At 30.3% G+C, this 20,624-nt stretch overlaps 2 protein-coding genes across 6 annotated transcripts; one reads left to right on the forward strand and one right to left on the reverse strand.

Moving 5' to 3' along the window:
* Positions 1-1,229: 1,229 nt before the first annotated feature.
* Positions 1,230-10,870, forward strand: Adar (adenosine deaminase acting on RNA). 3 transcript variants are annotated; one of them, XM_011057294.2, is made up of 8 exons: positions 1,230-1,626; positions 5,006-5,076; positions 6,193-6,256; positions 6,653-7,462; positions 7,564-7,952; positions 8,059-8,353; positions 8,435-8,625; positions 8,741-10,870. In XM_011057294.2, the coding sequence occupies exons 1-8, from the start codon at positions 1,302-1,304 to the stop codon at positions 8,837-8,839; spliced, it is 2,244 nt and encodes a 747-aa protein (XP_011055596.1). In that variant the 5' UTR covers positions 1,230-1,301; the 3' UTR covers positions 8,840-10,870. The 3 variants fall into 3 exon arrangements, with proteins under 3 accessions (XP_011055596.1, XP_011055597.1, XP_011055598.1); XM_011057295.2 differs by lacking the exon at positions 1,230-1,626 and adding an exon at positions 3,962-4,912; XM_011057296.2 differs by lacking the exon at positions 1,230-1,626 and adding an exon at positions 3,968-4,684.
* A 1,923-nt stretch (positions 10,871-12,793) lies between these two features.
* Positions 12,794-20,378, reverse strand: Golgin104 (coiled-coil domain-containing protein 186). 3 transcript variants are annotated; one of them, XM_011057647.2, is made up of 9 exons: positions 20,032-20,378; positions 17,298-19,020; positions 16,644-16,914; positions 15,842-16,245; positions 15,008-15,543; positions 14,644-14,906; positions 14,458-14,481; positions 14,159-14,308; positions 12,794-13,798 (listed from the first exon to the last, which is right to left on the reverse strand). In XM_011057647.2, exons 1-9 carry the CDS (start codon positions 20,129-20,131, stop codon positions 13,736-13,738), a joined length of 3,534 nt encoding a protein of 1,177 aa, XP_011055949.1. In that variant the 5' UTR covers positions 20,132-20,378; the 3' UTR covers positions 12,794-13,735. The 3 variants fall into 3 exon arrangements, with proteins under 3 accessions (XP_011055949.1, XP_087265307.1, XP_087265316.1); XM_087409181.1 differs by having other exon boundaries at positions 14,458-14,505; XM_087409190.1 differs by lacking the exon at positions 14,458-14,481 and having other exon boundaries at positions 20,032-20,377.
* Between the last annotated feature and the right edge of the window lie 246 nt (positions 20,379-20,624).

Here is a 20,624-nt window from a genome sequence, read left to right on the forward strand (position 1 = left end):
TTGTATTAGGTGTTGGAATTAATTCGTAGCGTTTTACAAGTGATGGGAAGTACTTTCATTAATGTATTTTTTAATGCTCATGTGAAATAAATAACATTCTTTCATTAAAAACGCTACGAATTAATTCCAACACCTAATATTTTCAAAACTTTCTATCTCACTTTCGCCAATTATATGTATATATACATTATTTCGTTTTGAATTAATATACAACAAGTGTAATTAATTCAACCACAAAAAACAGATTTTTAATTTCAAAATTACAAATAGTTTGACTAATTTATAAAAAATTCGAAAAGTTATAAAATATCTTTGATATTTGATTCGATTTTAAGAAAATGTAAAGAACACGCTTCACAATTTTCACTAGGATGTTATAAATTTGTGAATAGCATTTGCATGTAATCTCTTTTTTTCTTTTTAACCAATACTTGAACGATCTTATTTTTTTAGTAAAATTTAATAAAGGAGTATTTAACAAAGCACAAGAATGTTTTTATATTGATTCATACAGGTATAATACTTCAGAATAGGACTAGTATTGAAAATGTATAGGTATTTCTTTTGATAAATTAGTTACGCATTCTTCTTTGTTCTTTCTTGAAATTTCTAGTCATGAAAGAAAATTCTAGACCATATATCTATTTGACAAAAGCAAAAAAGAAAAGTTCAAAGTCCAGTACAGAAGAACATCGTGTACATAAAGGACAGTTCCACATATTCTGCAGTTCAGTGCGTTTCGGACATTCAACGAATGTTCAGTGCAAGAATTCTTACCCAAAAAAGATTTCTCATCAAAAATTAATTTTCATTAAAGAAGAAAACACTGTAAATTTATTTCGTATCTTCTTGAACTTGTACTCTCTTGAGACACGTAAGATCGATACGTATATAGACCGCTATTGAAGCAAGCGTACTGTTTAGAAATAAAGGTGGATAAATATGTTTACATTGCTCTCGCACGAAACCCTTATCGCCTTCCCCAAACGATGCGTGATAGATCTGTGCTTACATATAAATATCCGACGGTGAACGTGTCGATGAGAGAGGTCTCATTTGCCGTAACAGTAGTGACAAATTGATGTGGTTTTTACATTCCGGGTGTCGGGAATCGTATCAATTTGTCGTTATCGTTATCGTGCGAGCAATCATTTTTTTAAAATTAATTTAAGATAAACGCTTTACTGTTCCGCGACTGTTATCGTTAAGTGAAAACTTGTTCATATAATAATTTGTTGAGATATACGTTTCACCCCGCTCTACTAAAGTTATTGTTTTCGGTTTTGATACGTGTTTGTAAGATGAGTAAACTTGTAAGGAAGGACCTTTATGAAATTGTAATCATGGTAACACGCATAGTAGTGCAACGTTCGACGCGCCTCTACCACGTGTGTAACGTCACGTGGCGTGCGCGTTTACACCAACTCTCTCGCAAGGGTTTGCTAAAGAAATTAACACTCCTGATCAATCACATGGATCTGCGGATGATCGTCAAGTGCTTCAATCGGAAACTCTTTGCTGATGACCCGGACATTCTCTCCATCGGCTACAATGAGATCGTGCGACGTGGTGTGCGAGATACTGTTTACGTTGAAGCTATAGTGAAAAAATACAAAACGTTACAAAGTAAGTGAGAGATTTTTCGTTAATAATATAATTAGTATTCTAATTCTAGATATTATAATATCTAGAAGAGATATAAGAGTAATTAAATCGAAATTTTTCGACTTTTGCTAAATAAAGTGTATATGAAATAAAATTGAATTGAGTTAAACTTTAATCGATTTTAAATAATAAAGTAAATTTTTCAACTGAAAAGTAAAAAAAGTATTTAAAAAGTATAAAGGAAATAAAATAGAAAATACGTTATGATATTTTAATCTAGAATTCTCGAATTTTTTAGAATATTTTAGAATCTTTTCTCTTTTATTTTATTAAAATTATTTAATTTAAACATTATTATTTTTTAATAATTTTTGTTATAAAATAGAAACTTTTTTCACAGAAATGCAAAAATTAAAAAGCATTGTGTTCACAGTCTCATATTGACATTAATTTTTCATTTGTATAGTTTAAAGAAATAGATAACAAAAATATTATTAATTATAATGGTCTCTTAATTTTTAATACGATATTGCGATTTGGCGACTAGCGATTGAAGGAAAATAAGTTGATTAAATGAAAATTCTTTACAAAAAAATGAATTTTCTAGAAACAGCTTTTTCTAGAAGTTTTTCGAGATAAAGATATTCGAGATTTCGCCCGACGTCGTGTTATCTTGAATAGGCAGAAGAAAGCAAATACACCTTTTGTTGAGCACAATAGATACCCATGTTATTTGTCACTGCATATTTCTCAATAGAATTCTCAGGATTCAGATGTATACAGAATACTTTCTCAGTTTTGGAATTTTGTAATTCTTAACGGCAATATCGATATCGTTATATTATCATTGAGTAAATAGTATTATATACAAAGAAAAAAGGATGCACAAGGGTAATATAACCGTATCAATATTATCGATGAAAAGAATCTTAATGTAGATACATTCAAATGGACGCGAAGTCAAAAAAAATATATTAAAAAGGTATAAAGAAAATTAAGTAATAATAAATTATTTCAAAAAATGTTTTGTGATATTTTAATCTAAAATTTATAATTCTAGAATTCTTACCAGATCAACCTTACAGAAATTTAGTACTGGAAGATTGCATGCAGAATTCGAAACATTCGACGGACCATACAAATTTAGCGTCATGTCCATTGCACGAAATGTAAATATTATTTAATTTGTATGTCAAGATACTGATTATAATTATTTATTGTGAACATTAAAAACATTATTTAATATTTTTAATACTCAAAATAAATAATAATTTTCAATATTAAATTGGCCAATATTTTATAAGGGTAGATCAGACCTCTTTGACTATATTGTGCAAGTGTATGGTCGAGTAGAAATTGGATGGGCTTGGCTTTTAATGTTCACAGCGTTTCATGCAGCGGACGTGACGCTAAATTTGCATTGGTCCATCAAACGTATCCAATATTAAATTGGCTAGTATTAAATGACAAATAAGAATAATTAAAAAATATCGAAATTTTGCTTGACTTTTGCTAAATATTCGTAGAAAAGTATGGAATAAAATTAAATAATTGAAGTTTAGTCGACTTATAAATTTTTCAATTGAAAAGTATAAAAAGTATTATAAAGAAAATGAAATATATCGTGATACTTATTTTATCTAAAATTTTAGAATTTTAGAATGCTGCAAAATCTTTTCTCTTTTATTTTATTTTGAACTTCTATAAGAATAGATTAGACCTATTCTTTATACATCCAGAGAAAGATTTCTTCAAAGAAATGTTTCTTTGCTATACAGTTAAAGAAAAAATTTCTTTGATTTAAATGTCATTTCTTTGATTTAAACTTAATCTCTTTCTTAATCAGATAAATTTTTTTATTTAAAATCAATAAATAATGTCAAATCAAAGAAATGACATTTAAATCAAAGAAATTTTTTTCTTTAACTGTAGCAAATAAACATTTCTTTGAATCGAAGAAATCTTTTTCTTTAGGCACATATTATATGCTGCGAAAATTGTATGTGAATGAGTCGAGCTTAGCACACAGACAAATATCATTCTACGAAAAGTAATTACTCAATTTTTTACTTTCTCTTATTTTTCAATTATCTTTAACAAAAGAATATTTTCTTCTAATAATCTTAGAATATATTTATTATAAATTTTAGACGAACTTGTTAATATGTATTCAAATTCAGAATTAATTTTCTTTCTTGAATATTATAAAGATATAAAAATAATTGAAAAAGAGATTTTATATAATAAAGCAAATCGAGTTCTAATTAAATAATCTTAATTAAAGTATTAAATTTATTAAGATTAAAAATATATAATATTTTGAATAAATTTGTTGCTTGTGATGAACTTACGATGAGGGTTTGCGGATACTTTTGAATACTTGAAATAAGTAATTATTTGCATACAGCATGTATTTTCTGTATGTATAACTTTTAACGTTCGCTGCATCTCGTGACGCTAAATTTGCATTGGCCCGTTAAATGAAAGGAGAGAAGAAAGTAGGAAATACTAAGAAAAGCGATATATGTATCACATCACATATATCATGTACACGTAACCGATCATGAGAAATCGCCACGAGAGGGAGTCAAAACCTATTCTATTTTCGCGATCGGATTTTGAAATTCTGAAAGCACGATTTTTTCTTTTTCTTTTTTAAGGCGCGAAGTACGACAATTATCTCACTTCGGGAAAAATATCTCAGAATTTCGAATTACTTCCCTCAATTCCTTCTTCCTCTTCCGCCCTCTTCTCAGATTTCCTCTCCCCGTTCCTGCGCAAATTTGCGCTCGGTAAACTCAGTATAAACTCTCTAGAGTGCTCGCAGCGCTCGAAAAACGCCATTTATGCGGTCAACTCGCGAATAGGTGGGATCTCGTAAAGTAATCGCGTATAAGAATCGCAGTGATCGCACACATTCAGCAAGTATTCTTTCCAAAAGTTTTCGAAGCGTGTCCTTCGATATATGACGAAAAGTCATTCTCGGCGAAGCGAAACGAGTGGAAACGAGGCGTTTGTGACGTTTTCTCGACGGCAACAATACGGATATCGGCGGGGCCATCTCTCTGGGGGATATCAGGTTAGGTCGATTATGCGAAAAAAAACGACAATGGCGCTGCGGATTTTCGGGATGCCAGAATAACTGACGCTAAGTGTTTATTCGTATTGACACGCGGTCGCACGTGCGAACGTACGATTTATCCGCTTGTGTTTAACTCCGAGGTATCATTCTTTTCCCGAGTGAGAAGCGGCATCATGTCGAACGGGCTGGCGTTGTTGAATAACAACCAACAATCGGCTCCGACAAGTACGAGATGGCTCTATTGATTTTCCTCGCGATGCACTTGCAGTGTATACTCCCGTGTGTTTATACGCCTTACATTATTTTTCTTCTTTTCAGAATGCGCGTCCATGACTCCTGCTAACGGTAATACACTGTCAGAGAACTCGTCCAGTGGCCATGCGACGCAGGTAAATCGAGATGAATTTAATAATTCCTAACGTAAAGCGTGCCATCTTCTCACCTGTTAGTGAACACCTGGCATTGTTTCATTAGAAATACGAGAGAAAGCTGACTTAATAGATTTGATCAAAGTGGTCTGTGATATTTGGCTAAGTAGAAATTTTTGTAGGCTTTAATTCCAATACATTCCTTCAAACAACTTTTTTTTTATCAAAAGTGAGAGAATAAGGTGACTTAACAGATTTGATCAAAGTGGTCTGCATTAGCTAAGTAGAAATTTTTGTAGAATTTAATTTGAATTTGTTTAATTTTTTTTCACCAGAAATAAGAGAAAGTAGAAATTTTTGACTTGATTTGAATAGAAAATATCCAGATAACTTTTTTTTAACTTAGAGGTGAGTAAGATGAATTAAAAATGTGTAGAATAGCATTTTTATCTCTAGTAAATATAAAAATGCTATTCTATACACATTTTTAAGTCGTCACACTTTATTCTAGTAAAAGTTTCTCTTTTATTTCTGAAGACACAATGCAATGTATTGGCTCACTAACAGGTGAGAAGATACAATTTTATTAGAGATAGTTTTAATTAATTTATAACAAAATTAAACAGCATAAATTAAGTTAGCTGAAATCTGGTAATATTTAAGATAAAAATTTGTGTACAGAGATTATCTTGAGATAAAAGATGTTGTATCTTGAGACACTTACCTGTCAGTTATTAGTTTTTATTTATTAAACAAAGTATGAAATCAAATTAAAAAGAATGATACTAGATTAGATAAATATTTACTTCTTGCCTTACAGTTTTTTGGAAAAGAAATATAAAAAAATTATTTTTTTAGAATAATGGAGTCACAAAAAGAATATCAGATATTTTCAAACCGGTATAAATGCTATAATAAATATTTTTAATAAAATATTAAGAAAACATTATTTTGAATCAAATAGATCTAAACAGACTAGCAGAGTTAAAAAATTGGAATTAAAACTTTTAACAACAAAAAAATTGCAAGTTTCTTTTATGATTTCTCATATTGATAATGATAAGTCAAGTATTGCAGAGAGTTCAAGTAAAATAATCAGTATGATGTCACAGTTATTTTCATGGCTTTATCTTGCAGATGGGACATGGAAATTTACCCAAATCTCAAGTTCTTAAGAGATCTTCAGAAGTAGATTTAGAAGGTAGGTTTATATATGCATACACACACACACACACACACACACACACACACACAATATATATATAATGTATAGCATATCAAAAATTTTATAAAAAATTTAGAATATTCTACAGCCTTTGTTGTAAATATAAGTCATCCCCACAAAATTGACGTAAATGTCCTATGTATAACGAAAAATAAATTAGACAATACAGTTTTATTGAAAAATATTTTTATAACAATTTTAATATTTCGTTAGTCCTTATTTGATTTTTACTATCGTCTTTTCCAGAAAAATAAAATAAATTGAAGGTATTTTATATTTATAGCCAGGCTGTGTGTTCCCGTTTGTATATTTAATGTTTAATATTTATTTGATAACACAAAAGTAATAAACTTTAATTTATTATTTAATCAGATATTATCAGCGCTAAAAAGCGTCATAAAAATCCACAACCAAAAAACGCTGTATGTGCATTAAACGAATTAAAAACCGGAGCTACATACAATGTTGTTGGACAAACTGGACCTACACACGCTCCAATATTCACGATTGCGGTACAAATTGATGGTCAGACGTACGAAGGAAAAGGACGTACTAAGAAGATGGCAAAGCATGCAGCCGCTGAACTTGCTTTACGAAACATTGTCCAGTTTAGAAATACACCTGAGGTTCACCAAGCTATCAATACTTGTCAGCCTGTTGTGCCTCTTGAGCCAGATTTTACGAGCGACGTGACTGAACGTGATAACCATCTTGTCAATGCATTTAAAACATTAACACAGGAGCCAAAGAATACTAATAAGTTTTTAGATAAAGGTCCAGTGGCATTGATTAACGAATTATATCCGGGCGTCGTATATAACTGTATATCCGATAACGGAGAAAGTTATGCAAAGTTTACAATATCGGTAACAATTAATGGTGAGACATTCGAGGGAACGGGCCCAAGTAAGAAACTGGCAAAAGCCGCAGCTAGTAAAGCTGCTTTAGCAAAATTGCGAAATGTCCATAGTTCTTCGTTTTGTTTATCATATCCTGTTCGCATCAACTTTCCCTCTCCAGAAATGTCTTTACCGCAAATGCTAGCTGACCAAATTGGCAAGATGGTTAATCAGAAATTTAGTGAACTCATGGTAACCAAACCGCAACACGCACGACGTAAAGTTTTGGCTGGTATTGTAATAACGAAAGGGCAAGATGCAGAATTGATATGTGTTGCCACCGGTAAGATATAAATTTATTTTATTTCTTCTACAATATTTAAACAAAAATCTAGGACAATAAAACATTTGTATTTAGTAAAATATATTTTTTTTTTGTAAAAGGTACGAAATGCATCTCAGGCGAGCATTTAAGTCGAAGCGGTAGTGGTATAAATGATTGTCATGCGGAAGTAATAGCACGACGATGTCTTTGTGAATATCTTTACAATCAACTAGACTTGCACATTGGAAATGAAAACAATGCTGATTCTATTCTCGAGCCAGCTAAAAAAGGATTCAAATTGAAGCAAGGCATCCGATTTCATTTATATATAAATACCGCTCCTTGTGGTGATGCGAGAATTTTCTCACCTCACGAAGAGAACGATGCCATAGACAAGCATCCCAATAGACGAGCTAGAGGTCAATTACGTACGAAGATAGAATCTGGTGAAGGGACTATTCCTGTGAAGAGTAATGAGGGTATTCAAACCTGGGATGGTGTAATTGCAGTATGTATTATTTATGTTAAAGGCAATCATACATTGCAGAATATTGAAAAAAAAAAATACTCAGATTGCTTTTTATCGATTTTTTACTTTAAAATCTAATTTAAAGGGTACAAGACTGCTGACAATGTCGTGTTCGGACAAAATAGCTCGGTGGAACGTACTTGGTGTGCAAGGTGCACTCTTAAGCCACTTCATCGAGCCAATTTACTTCCACAGCATTGTCCTTGGCAGTCTCTTAAATCCGAGTCATATGTACAGAGCGATATGCGGTCGCATTGAGAACACTATTCAGGGTTTACCACCGCCATATAGACTTAATAAACCTTTAATGAGTCTAATTACATCTAATGAGATCAGACAACCTGGAAAAGCGCCTAATTACAGCGTCAATTGGACACTCGGTTTGTACAATATTCTTAATCTCTCATAGAAAGAAATATGTAAAATAATTTAACGAATATATATATTTTTTATCACCTCAGGACAAAACGAAGCCGAAGTTCTAAGTTGCACAACTGGCAAAGATGAAGTGGGGAAACCTTCTAGGTTATGTAAACAAGCATTCTTCAAGCGGTTCTTTAATCTCTTACGTAATCTTCCGACTATAGACAATGTTGACGAAGAAGGTTGTCGCCTATACTTGGATGCAAAATCTTTAGCACAAGATTACTCCGTAAGTACAACTTTGATATTAATGACAATACATAACAATATGTATGAAATATTGTTTGTTATACTTTATATTTCATGCACCGTTATGTAGCATATCTTGTCTTTTTCTTAAATAGCTTGCCAAAACTCAATTGAAGGATGCTTTCACGAAAGCACAGCTTGGAACTTGGGTGAAAAAGCCGCAAGAACAGGACGAGTTCTATGTCGATATCTGACTAAATCAGAGTAACAGTAGTATAACAAAAAATGCAAAAAGTCCACTTATCGGATACGTAGTTCCTAGTGCAAAATAGATCGCTCGTTCGGCGTGTCATGATATGGCAGAATTTGGTATCAGTAAAGCATAAATCGTAGGATCTCGTGCATGTGTTCTTTTGCGCCCTATGATCTCGATATATTTACCGTGTTCAGAATGTATTACGAATTATTGATAATTATTAATAATTTCGTTGTGTACGGTGTAGTCGATAGGAAGATTTGCATCAAAACTTGCATTATTTTGATTTATTAATAGCAATAAATATTATTGACAAAAAGTCGAGTCAGCACATATCTATGCGGAATTTCGTAATATTAGCATACTTACAACGTATTACTTCTCATCACTTTTCTAATTTTGCTGCACTATATGAAACAGCTGAAAGGACATATTAGATAAATCTGTAATCTTTTCATGCAAGAAAATTTTGTCATGTTATCGACATTCCTGTATTTTACTCTTTGTCCAATGATATACTTGCATAAACTATATGGCTAATTGGTCATAATTTCGAATATATAGTTTTGAATTCGAAATAGCTTTAAGAGGCAAACATTAGTGTCTTAAATAGGCATTGTACCTACGACGTCCCCAGATAACATTCTACGTCAAACGTACACAAATTTTACAAAAAATTGTACGAAATCGCAATCTTTTTTTTTCAACAAAATTATAATTTGTCACTTAGTGTAATGCATCTAATACTATACGCACGTGACATGACATGAACATTCATGTATCATATAGTATAAACATATCCTTGCGTAAGTGTGCAGGCAAATTAACGGCGTCAATCACGATCTTGCATGTTTCTATCTCGAAATATCCGAAACTTAGAATTTTATTATTTGTGAGTTCACACGAAATGCTATCTGGGATCTTTTTGTAGGGCATTAGGTATCGTAGCAACGAATTAAGTTGCACCTTGCATCTTCAACGGCTGTGATTGGATTCAGATCTGACAAATGATCTTAATCGTAAAAAGTAATAATTGCAAAATTCAATGAAAATGGCAGGACAGAATTTCTTATGAATGTTTGCATAATAATTGCAACTTTTTATTACAATAGCAATTTATAATTTTGTTTATTTTATTCTTGTATATTATTATTCTTGTTAGAATCGGAAATATTATTTCTGCTATACATTCGGAAATATAACTTCAATGATTACCTTCCGATGTTTACAAAAGAAGATTGCGCAAAAATATTTACAATGAATTAAGAACGCAAGTATTCAATATTAGAATTATAATAGGTATTCGTATGTTTTGTTATACAATCCTGATTACGTTGATCAGATAAATTTTTATCGAGGAATTATAAAAAAAGGTGCATGATTGAAAATGGTGACTGCGATTGTCATCTTTTACATGTAATAAAAGAAAATAACTATTATAAAAATTGTATGCTTTAAAACAATACACTATTCTTCGCGAGCAGTAAGCTCTAAAATCACGAAAATTAGCTCCTTCACATTCAGTTTCACGTAAAAAGCAGTAATGTCGAATACTCATATAAAAAAAACTTGAGGCAATAAATAATGGAACATGATTTTAGAGCACATGCACTTTTTTATTAGATTCTGTGATAGGATTTTATCTGATTTTCTAAATTAGGACTTGTTTTATATGTATGTCAAGTTGCAACTGTCCGCAGCCCGTTCAATGTAACGATTGGTTATTACTCTTTCTATACGTATATATTAAATATACGTGTACAGGAGTTTTAAACAATGTAAATGATTGATGGTATAGAAAGAACACAATAATAATTACTTACGTGACGTGAATGATTACATAGTTTTCCAGATAAATATGTTAATAAGTACTCATAGTATATTTAGAGAGAATCCTAGGTCATTGCCTCACTGTGCCAGTATTAACATCGTGCAATTCTGCCGTAGTGACACACTGCCCGCATCGGTCCAGTTTTGCATAAAGAACTTATTTAATATGGTTTAATGTGCAAGGAAAAGCAAACAAAAATCCGTATTATTTTAGAATTATCTAAGTAATCATGTTAAATTATAAATCTGTTCTTATTTCGGCTAAATATTTTCTAAAAGATTTTTTGTTAAGCGTATGTCACACACGCAATTGATTTTATAGCGACCGTCACAAATGTTTTACATTTTTCAATTAATATAATGATAATCAACTAATATACTGACGAGATTCTCAGGTTAAGATTATTGGAGTATTTGAAAACTTCGCCAAGAAGTAGCTTATTTATTTACTTTTTTAAACGCGAGATACATTCCATTTCCATTTCTGTGGTTCTTGTTTCCATAAAATAAATTGCGTGTGATGACGAAGTGTTTGGCTCACGTATATTATAATCATTATGTGATATCAACCGTATATTTGTGCCAAGCGCAATACGCATCAACAGCTCAATGAATTTTTGCTTTGTTTTTTCCTCATCTGTTTTCTAACAGACATTTTATCGACAAAACAATATAGGTATTCAATAGTAAAGGTGAAAAAAATTATTTAATATGCGCTATGTCACGCAAACAAGTATCATACTATCTAGAAAGAATGCTTCAATATGTCCTCATCAATATAATTTTTTTTATTTTCCAGAGAATATCTTTCAATACACATATACACATATGTATATTAATAAAATATACATGTATTACGTATATGCATTTGCATATGTGTGTATATGTAAATGATGTATACATATGTCTATATGTGTATATAAATGTATACTAGAAGATATTCTGCATATAGAAAAACAAAACTATTTATTATAACATATAATTTTAAAACATCTTGTCCATACACGGACAGTGCGATACCTTCCCTTACATGTATGATTCACGTAATTATAACTTATTGTAAATGCGCTGCAGTTACGTTACAAAATTTATAAGGTATTATTTTATTTGAAATATCTGAGATTACTGTCTGATATGACTTACAAAATAATTGTTCATCTATTGTAAGAATTGTTTGTCTTAATTTATTATTCAATTGAAAATGTATTCACGAGATATTGAACGATTTTTCTTTCATTCTCTTCTACTTCCTTGCGCCTTTATTCAATAGAACGTGCGAAAAGACATTTGTCGCGAATCATGCTATAACTGCTTGTTTATTGTCTAATTTGCCATATTTTTCAATGTTGTTTGTATATTAACCGTAAAATGCTTAATGCTATTTTTGAATTTCAGTAGTATGCAGATAATTACAGAGTAAATAAATCTAGGCTTTGGAAGTACATTTTTAAAACTAGCGAAAATAATCACTTTCTCAGAAAGGATTGCACGATTGCACATAAAAAAAGGAAAATATTTAATTTGTTTACATCCATCTAATGACGCTTATTTAGAACAAAAGAATAAGAAAATGTTAAAAAAAGAATGGAAAGATTAAAAAATTTGTTCTAAATCTTCACTCGTGTGTTATTGTTCGCATAGAAAAATATACTTACAAATTGAGCATGATTTAAAGTTCGAAAACATTGCAATATTCTATAAAAAAAATAGTATGTGACATAAAACAGGCAGTAATCTATTATTCTATAGATTCTCTCTATCATTACATATGACACTCGAAGTAATGTAAGCATTAAAACTCGGCGTTCTTACTATTATTGCGGCATTAGTTATCAGTATTACTATTTGCAGTATTTTAATAATGTTATTGATTATATTTGAAAAAAGAAACGAGGTGATTTTAACTATTAGATCATTTTTAGATATTAAACGTACTACTGTCATTTTTAGGTATGTATTGAAAATTACTGTCAAAAGACGTATTTTATCGTTAAATATGCAATACGGAAAACGAGTTCGAATTTATAATATAGCGTACCTTATTAAATAAAATTAGGATAAGACTAGGTATTGTCTTTCTTTTTGATCTCTTCTTCCATCGAAACGTAAGTTTGCGAATATCTTACGTACAGAATATAATTGCATTTTATTATCGCACATACAGTATATGATATAGTATAGTATGATCTAGAACACACACACACACAGAGAGAGAGAGAGAGAGAGAGAGAAAGAGAGTATAACAGTTCATTCCCAAAAGAATAAAAAAAAAGACCCAAAGTAAACCACTCAAAGTAAGTTGTAGAGATATTAATTATTAAATGTAGTCAATTTTACTTCGATTATAATTCATTATACGCTCAAATATGTACTATAGTCGAGATCCTGAGCAAAAATCAAGTATCATAACTGTCGAGTGTAATATGAATTTGTAGTCGGTTAGATTTTAAGCTTGACTATAGTGCCTCTAGATATAAGTAATTTAGAAATTAAAACAATCTAGATCAACTATCTTGAAATTACAAAATAAACTTTTATTTACCAGATTCTCGCGTATTGTTTTGTCACTTCCTTCAATACCTCTTCCTTGAAATAGATAAAAGGAAACAAAAATATATGAATTTTAATCGTTTTTTTTTTAAATTATTTTAATAAAATTCATTTTTGCAGCGTAAAGTGTATGAGGAATTAATTTAATTTCGGTTAAATAAAACACTCATTTTCTTTAAACAACTTTATAATACATAATGTGACGTTAAACATTTTGTTTGTCTGAATTTATTATGAAGCATTGAAAAAAAAATGTTTCGCTTGCAATGTATTGAATATACGCGCGCGCGCGTGTGTGTGTGTGTGTGTGTGTATACATAATATATAAACATTTAATTAGACATAATAAATAAATCTACATAAATACAAATATTTTAAAATGCAATTTGAAATAAAATGATACTGTAATATACATATATATACATATATATATAATTCATGTATACGTTGTGTCTATGTGTATATATACACAGTTTTATATATATATAATAACTAATAATTATTAATTGTCAATTTATTTTTGTTGATGTTGCATTGTTAATTTTGCTATTTCTTGACCTAATGTATCAATATTTTCCTGAAAAAGAATATTATATTAAACAACGATAAATAATCTCAATAACGTTGTCTATCTAAAATAATAAAAAAAAAATATTGCAATTTTACAAGAGTCATTTTTTGGAGCAAAAATAATTTCCTTCGTTTTAATCAAGTCGATATATTACAATACAGAATTTTAAGACTAAATACCAAGAAATAAAACATGATTCTAAAAATTTTTCAACTTACTAGATGAAAATACATGAAAATCTTTAGTATAAAATGTAGATAGAATACTCCAAAAATGTTTTAACATACAATGAGTCACATGTATAATAATATTATATGTCACATTTTTAAAATTTCATTTCATATTTATAATTTTTGATACATTTACCTTTAAAGTGATATTTTTTAGTAATGCGTCTTCGTAAAGTGCTTGTAACTTTTGGTTTATTTCCAAGGAAAGTTCTAGAGTCATATTCTCATCTGAAACTCGATGATTATAAACAGATGCCATTATACCTCCACGTCGTGCCAATTCTGCCTGCAAATATATATACGCTTGTTTAGAATATATAAATAAAGTTAAATATTATTGTATAAATAAATAATTATTATAAATAAATAAATTAATAATTTTGTTTGACAATGCTTCTTAACATTATTTAAAAAAACCTATTTTTTGACACTTACGATATCTCTTCGGCTTTTGATATGCTTGGATATAAAAAACGAAAATATCTATCATTATAAAAATTTAGATTTAGTAATATAATGATTTTTTTTAAACAGACTAGTTTTACTAAATCTATTCTCTACGTATATAAATACGATAAATTATAATTAACTAAAAAAAATATTTTATGTTTATATACAAACCTTGTATTTATCACTCTTATTACATGTCAACGCTCCAAAGTTTTGATTTAAAATATAATTTTGTATTATTTTTTCTTTCTTCTGTATATCTTCGAGTAACGTCTGCGTATGTTCTTTGAAAAAATCTAACTTTTCAGCTCTTTTTACATTTATATCTTGCAGCTTGATAATACGTTCCATTAATACTTGTTTATTAAGTTCTATTGAGTTAATATGATCACTATTAGCATTGTTGTCTGATAAGGCACCGTTTGATGTATCACCTAAGGAAAATGCACTTTCAACGTCATAATTCAATGATGTGAATTTATAACAATTCATTAATACAAATGAGACATTGAATGAGATATTATTAATATCAAACCTGCTAAGGAAGTGTTAGATCCAGTTCTAGATGCAATATCTAATGAATTACTGGGAGACGTAATTTCAAACATTTCTAATTTTTTATGACACTGTTGCAATTCTCGTGTTAATTCCTTTATGGAAGTTTGATGTTTTCTCTTTAACAATGTATTTTCACCTTGACTATCTTCTAACTTCTGGGCTAAGTTCTGCGCGAGTTTAGTTTGTTCGGCAACATGCTTAGCTAGAATCTCACATTCTTCCTTCCGTTTTTTTCGTTCTTGCATCAAATCTTCTTCCAAAGTTTTGACTCTGCTGATTAATTCGTTAATACGTTCACGTAGCGGACCTTGTTCGGACTCAAGATGATTCGCCTTCGTTTGAATCACGATAAACTCGGACTGAAGACGTACATTCGTGTCTGTCAGTTTTTGCGTAAAGTCTAACATATCTGCTTCCTTCTGGCGACATGCCTGCATATCGGATTGCAATTCTTCATTGGCCAATTGTAGTTGCAACAATTTTGCTTCAATTGATATTATACACTCTTCTTTACTGTAAAAACAAAATATTATAATATTTCATAAAATAATTATTAAATAGCACTAAAATTTCATTTAACACACATAAATTTTTCAAGGTTATAAAAATACATATAATAGTTTTAAACTCAGAAGTTCAAGAAATCTATAGCTGAAAGATGGCTTGATGAAACTGTATTTTTAATACAATTATTATTATATTTTTGTACAAAATATGTAAAATTATTTTATATATGTTTTCAATATTATATATATTTGTAAAATATTAATACATAAAAAATATATTATTGAGACTAGTATAATATGCTTACTGTTGCAATTGCAGTTTTAATGTTTCTAACTGGGAGACTTTGTCCAATAATTCGATAATTTGTAGCTGACGCTGATCCGCGACAATTCTTAGATCACTCAAATTATTTTCATTATTTAACCGAACTTTCTCAGACTCTTGTATTTTTAGACTAAGCTTCTTGTTTTCTTCGATTAAGTTTTGTTGCTTAGATTTCAGTGTTTCTAGTTCCTTTTGTAACTGGAGCCTTAACGTTTCTTTATCTTCCGTAACATGTCTTTCCAAAATCAAACGTGCCTGATGTTCTTTCAGCTGTTGGTCTAATGTCACAGCTTTATTTTCTTCAGATTGCTGAAATTTACGAAATGATTCCTGCGTTTCGCGACGTATTTGCTCGCACTCTTCTTTCATATCATTTATTTTCATCTGCAACATACATCTAATAAATAATATTGATATTCCATTAGAACTTAGAAATTTAATTCTTTTTTAATATAAATAATATTCCATTAAAATTTCTTTAACGGTAATTAGCAATCGCAGGTTGAAGCGATTACTAAGATCGACAATAATTGTAATAATTTATAACGTAATGAAATTGGATAATTTTTACGAAATTTTATTTCATGTTAAAAATATAGTCATAAACAATTAATAACTTCCAAAACAATAAAAAATAATAAAAATTTTTCTTTTTTTTATATTTCTAATATTTGTGACTAAAATAAAAATCCAAAGACACTCATGCAATTAAAATATAATTTTCAAACTACTATTTTACATGACTTAAACTACATGAAAAATCGTATTATATTTTACTTTACCAAAGCTTTATCCAATTTTTGTTGAGTCTCCTTTTGTGACTCCATTTCAGTTTTAAGTTTAGTTTGCGTCCATTTTAGTTTAATCTCTTTTAATTTAACATCCTCTTTTAAATTCTCTATTTCCTTTTGAAAATCCGTTACTTCACGACATTTTCCATCCAAAATATTACATATTCTTGCGCGCTCACCCTGCGTTTGGCGCAACTTGTTTTGTAGTAATTCCTGATCCTTTAGAAGTTCCTTAACTTTACGTTCCGTGGAATCCCTCGCTCTGTGTGTTGTATACATCACAAATTAAACTTCATGATGCAGATTTTAATATGTATGAATAATTTATTGTAAATTTATTTGTAAATTACAGTCAGCTGATCAGTTACTTATAATAGCTCGACCCTCCCTTCCCCGGTTTTTTCCCGCTTCAAATCTTTACAGACATGATAAAGTAACCATGTGCAAATGGAAACTTAAAAAATATTTTTTTTCTCTTTTTAATTAATTTAAAAAAAAATATATATATATATATATATATATATATATATATATATATGGCGTTTTAAAATTATTTTTGTCTCGATATTTAAAATTTTAAAACTATTGTTGATCATATCTAAAAAATGTCAGAGATAAATCCTAAATTGATCTTCCAATAATTACCTTTGCGTATCAATCAATTGTTTCTCGCTGGTAACATATCTCATAACCATATTTTCTTTCTCTTTATTAACCGTAGCGCATTCCTTCTTCAGAGCTTCTTGCGTCTCCAGCGATGTGTTCAAGTCGACTGTTAATTGATTTACAGTTCTTTGCAAGTTCTCCACTTGTAAGATAAGTGCTTCTGTAGTAAGTGCGTTTGTTTCGGTTTCTTGAAACGAGTTGTTCGATCGATTTAATTTCTTTAAATACTCCATTCTATCTAATAATTTTGAGTGGTTGAGTTTTAAACTGGTATAATCCTCCCATAGGGCAAGATATGATGGATGTTCTAATGAATCGTGTTTTAAAATATTTGAATCTAAAATACCGACACCAGAATCTTCCTTATATGCGTCGTCGCATAATTCGTTCGTCTGTAGAAAACTTTTATTCTCATCCGTTTTTCTCAACGACACATCGCGTTTTACTTGTTCATCGATTACATCACAATCTAATCCATCGTCATTGTTTTTAAGTACATAATATATTTTCTCATCCGATATTACTTTATTCTCAATATTATTATTATATAATAGTTCTTCTCTAGAATCATCATATATTTTATCTTCTTTCGTACATGGAGATGGATTTATCTCTTTTTCATTATTTATTACAATATCCAAATTATTTTCGCTCTTATAATTTTGTTTTACCGTGTAACTCATATCATTCCTTGCTTGATTTGTTGCTGAATTTACATATAATCTAGGAATTACGTCAGTCAAAGAAGATACGTTACTGGTATAAAATCTCGCAGAATCACTTTCAATAGATTTCGATATGTGATTATATTTCATCGTCAAATGCTGTGGTAGTAAAGCTTTTTCCATGATGTTCGTCGACTTTTCCGTAATGAAGTTTAAAAAATTACGGCTTTTATTTAAAAGCTGAACATTCGACTGCATTATATTCATTGGATTCGTTAGAAGAGACATTTTTACGAGTTTGCTATCATCGGCCAATGTCGGTCGAGAGATTGAACTTCGCGTGTTAATACTTAGTGCCGCAGTTGAATTCGATTCATTTTTCTTGCATACGTCTATCTCGACTTGATTTCGCTCATTTGTAGTCTTGTTATCATTTAATTGTAATCGTGAATCTACTGTTTCTTCGTCAAATTGTTTCATTTCGGATACATTATTTTCTGACACCTCTTCTTTAAGATAATCTTTTTCATGTTCTTCTTCTGTTGGATTATTCTGACTCGCTTTAATACTTTTTTCGTTTAAGGAATGCTGCGAATCAGATAAAGGATTTTTCTTGCTTAATCGATTAAATAATGTCTCTTCTTCATCAGTGCAAGTATTTACTACATTTTCCTGTGTATGTATATCATTTCGAAACACGTTAACTTTATTTTTGACTAAGTATGAATCCAAAGATGATATCGCAGGTAATGAAGCACTTGTACAGTGAGAAAATGAATTGCGAAGAGATTCATTATCATATGAAAGGTGACTCTCGCTGTTAGACAATTGGCGAGTTTGAAGTTTTATATTAGGAATGTCATTGATAGATTTATCCTTTTCAAAAGTGATGGCTGAGTTGATGTTGTCCATTGAATAATTCGATTTTATTTTTTCATCGGTTTTTCTTAACAACTGTGAATTACTTTTATTTTCAAACATGTTGCTTCCACAATAATCACTTCGAACTTGTGAAATGTCATTCTGTATTGTAATTCCTGATGCAAAAATATATTGTTATCATTTTCTTCAAATTAATAAACTTAGGAAAGTGAGAGGGAGATACAAAATAATTTAGACTAACAATAAGAGGTATGTCCATAGTCTAATTTATCACTGGCATAAATTTGTGTTAATTTGCATATAAATAAGCATTATAATAATGTAATCAACACTAGCAGGAAATTCTGATTTTTAAATTACTATACACAAATAATTTCATTAAAAAATCATCAGTAATATTATTAACATAATAATCTCAATATTATACTTTTCAATATTGTACTCTTAAAACAGAAGCTCTGTGTGTGTGTGTGTGTGTGTGTGGTGCGCGCGTGCGTACGTGTGTGTGTGTGTATTATGTGAATCGTTTTTTTATATCTCTATTCTATATATGTGTTTTACAATTAATTATGATAATCTAAATGCTTTAGAGTCTTAAAGCCAGAAAATAACAGCATATATCTTTTAACGTTCTATATCAGATAATACACTTAATATACTCTAATAAGAAATTACTTGAGGCTCGCACAAATACATTCTCTATCTCTTTTTTCCCCCTTCTTTCTCTATCTTTTTCTTTCTATATATATTTTTTGTTTTACTTCGATAAATGTATTTTACGATTACAATAACATTTCAATTATGATAATCTAAATGCTTTAAAGACTTGAGTTAAAAGAAATAATAGCATATATGTTTTAACATTCTATACAAGATAATACACTTAATATACTGCAATAGGAAATAATTTGACTTGCACAAGTCTTTATGCGACTCAAATACATCAATCAAGTATTTTTTTCTTAATTTAATAATAACACTGAAAATAATATTGGAGACTAAAGAATTGTGGAAACAGCACTTAAATATTTCAGCTTAAGCACCACATTCTTTCACCATTAACATTTATCTGGAATAAATGACTTGCTTTGAATACAGCTGTTCAATTTGATCTGACATATGCACGTCAAAACGGAATGTCACATGTTCCTGGGCTTGATTTGTACCTTCGAGCAGACGAACATCATGCTTCGTGAGCGAATCGACTTTGTCGTATTCCACGGCAAAATCTGTTTCGTTCCCAAAAGAGTCTAAATTCTCGTCCATGCCGATCGAGGTTTGCCTGGTTGAATCTCACGACTTTGCCGTGTCCGCGAGTGCGAGCCCAACAAGTCCCGGCATTACGGGAGAGGCCATGAGATGCATTCGAGATTCTCTATAAAATTAGAAAAAGTATACCTACGCACGAGGAATCACCCGTCAACTTCGACTACACAACTATCAACGAACAATCACGCATAACTGTCAATAACTGTCAATTCCAGTCCCCAGATGGCGAGTTATAGATTGCGCATGCGTCGTCGTGAAACACGTCAAGAACTGCCACGTGACTAGGATTACCAGGTTGCGTTCCAAAATTCAACTCTGTCAACTCAAGTATTATTTTATCCTTGTTGGTCATTAAATATTGAATAAAGATAAAGGATAACTCGGAGTTAACAGAGTCAAGTTTTGGAACGCACTCCTGAGGTGCGGTTTGACGCTACAAATGCTTCGAAACTTTTGATTAACCAATCAGAAGAAAGAATTTTATTAACCA

The sequence above is a fragment of the Acromyrmex echinatior genome, chromosome 1 (assembly GCF_024713525.1).
Source record: "Acromyrmex echinatior isolate Ae372 chromosome 1, ASM2471352v2, whole genome shotgun sequence".
NCBI classification, from domain to species: Eukaryota; Metazoa; Arthropoda; class Insecta; order Hymenoptera; family Formicidae; genus Acromyrmex; species Acromyrmex echinatior.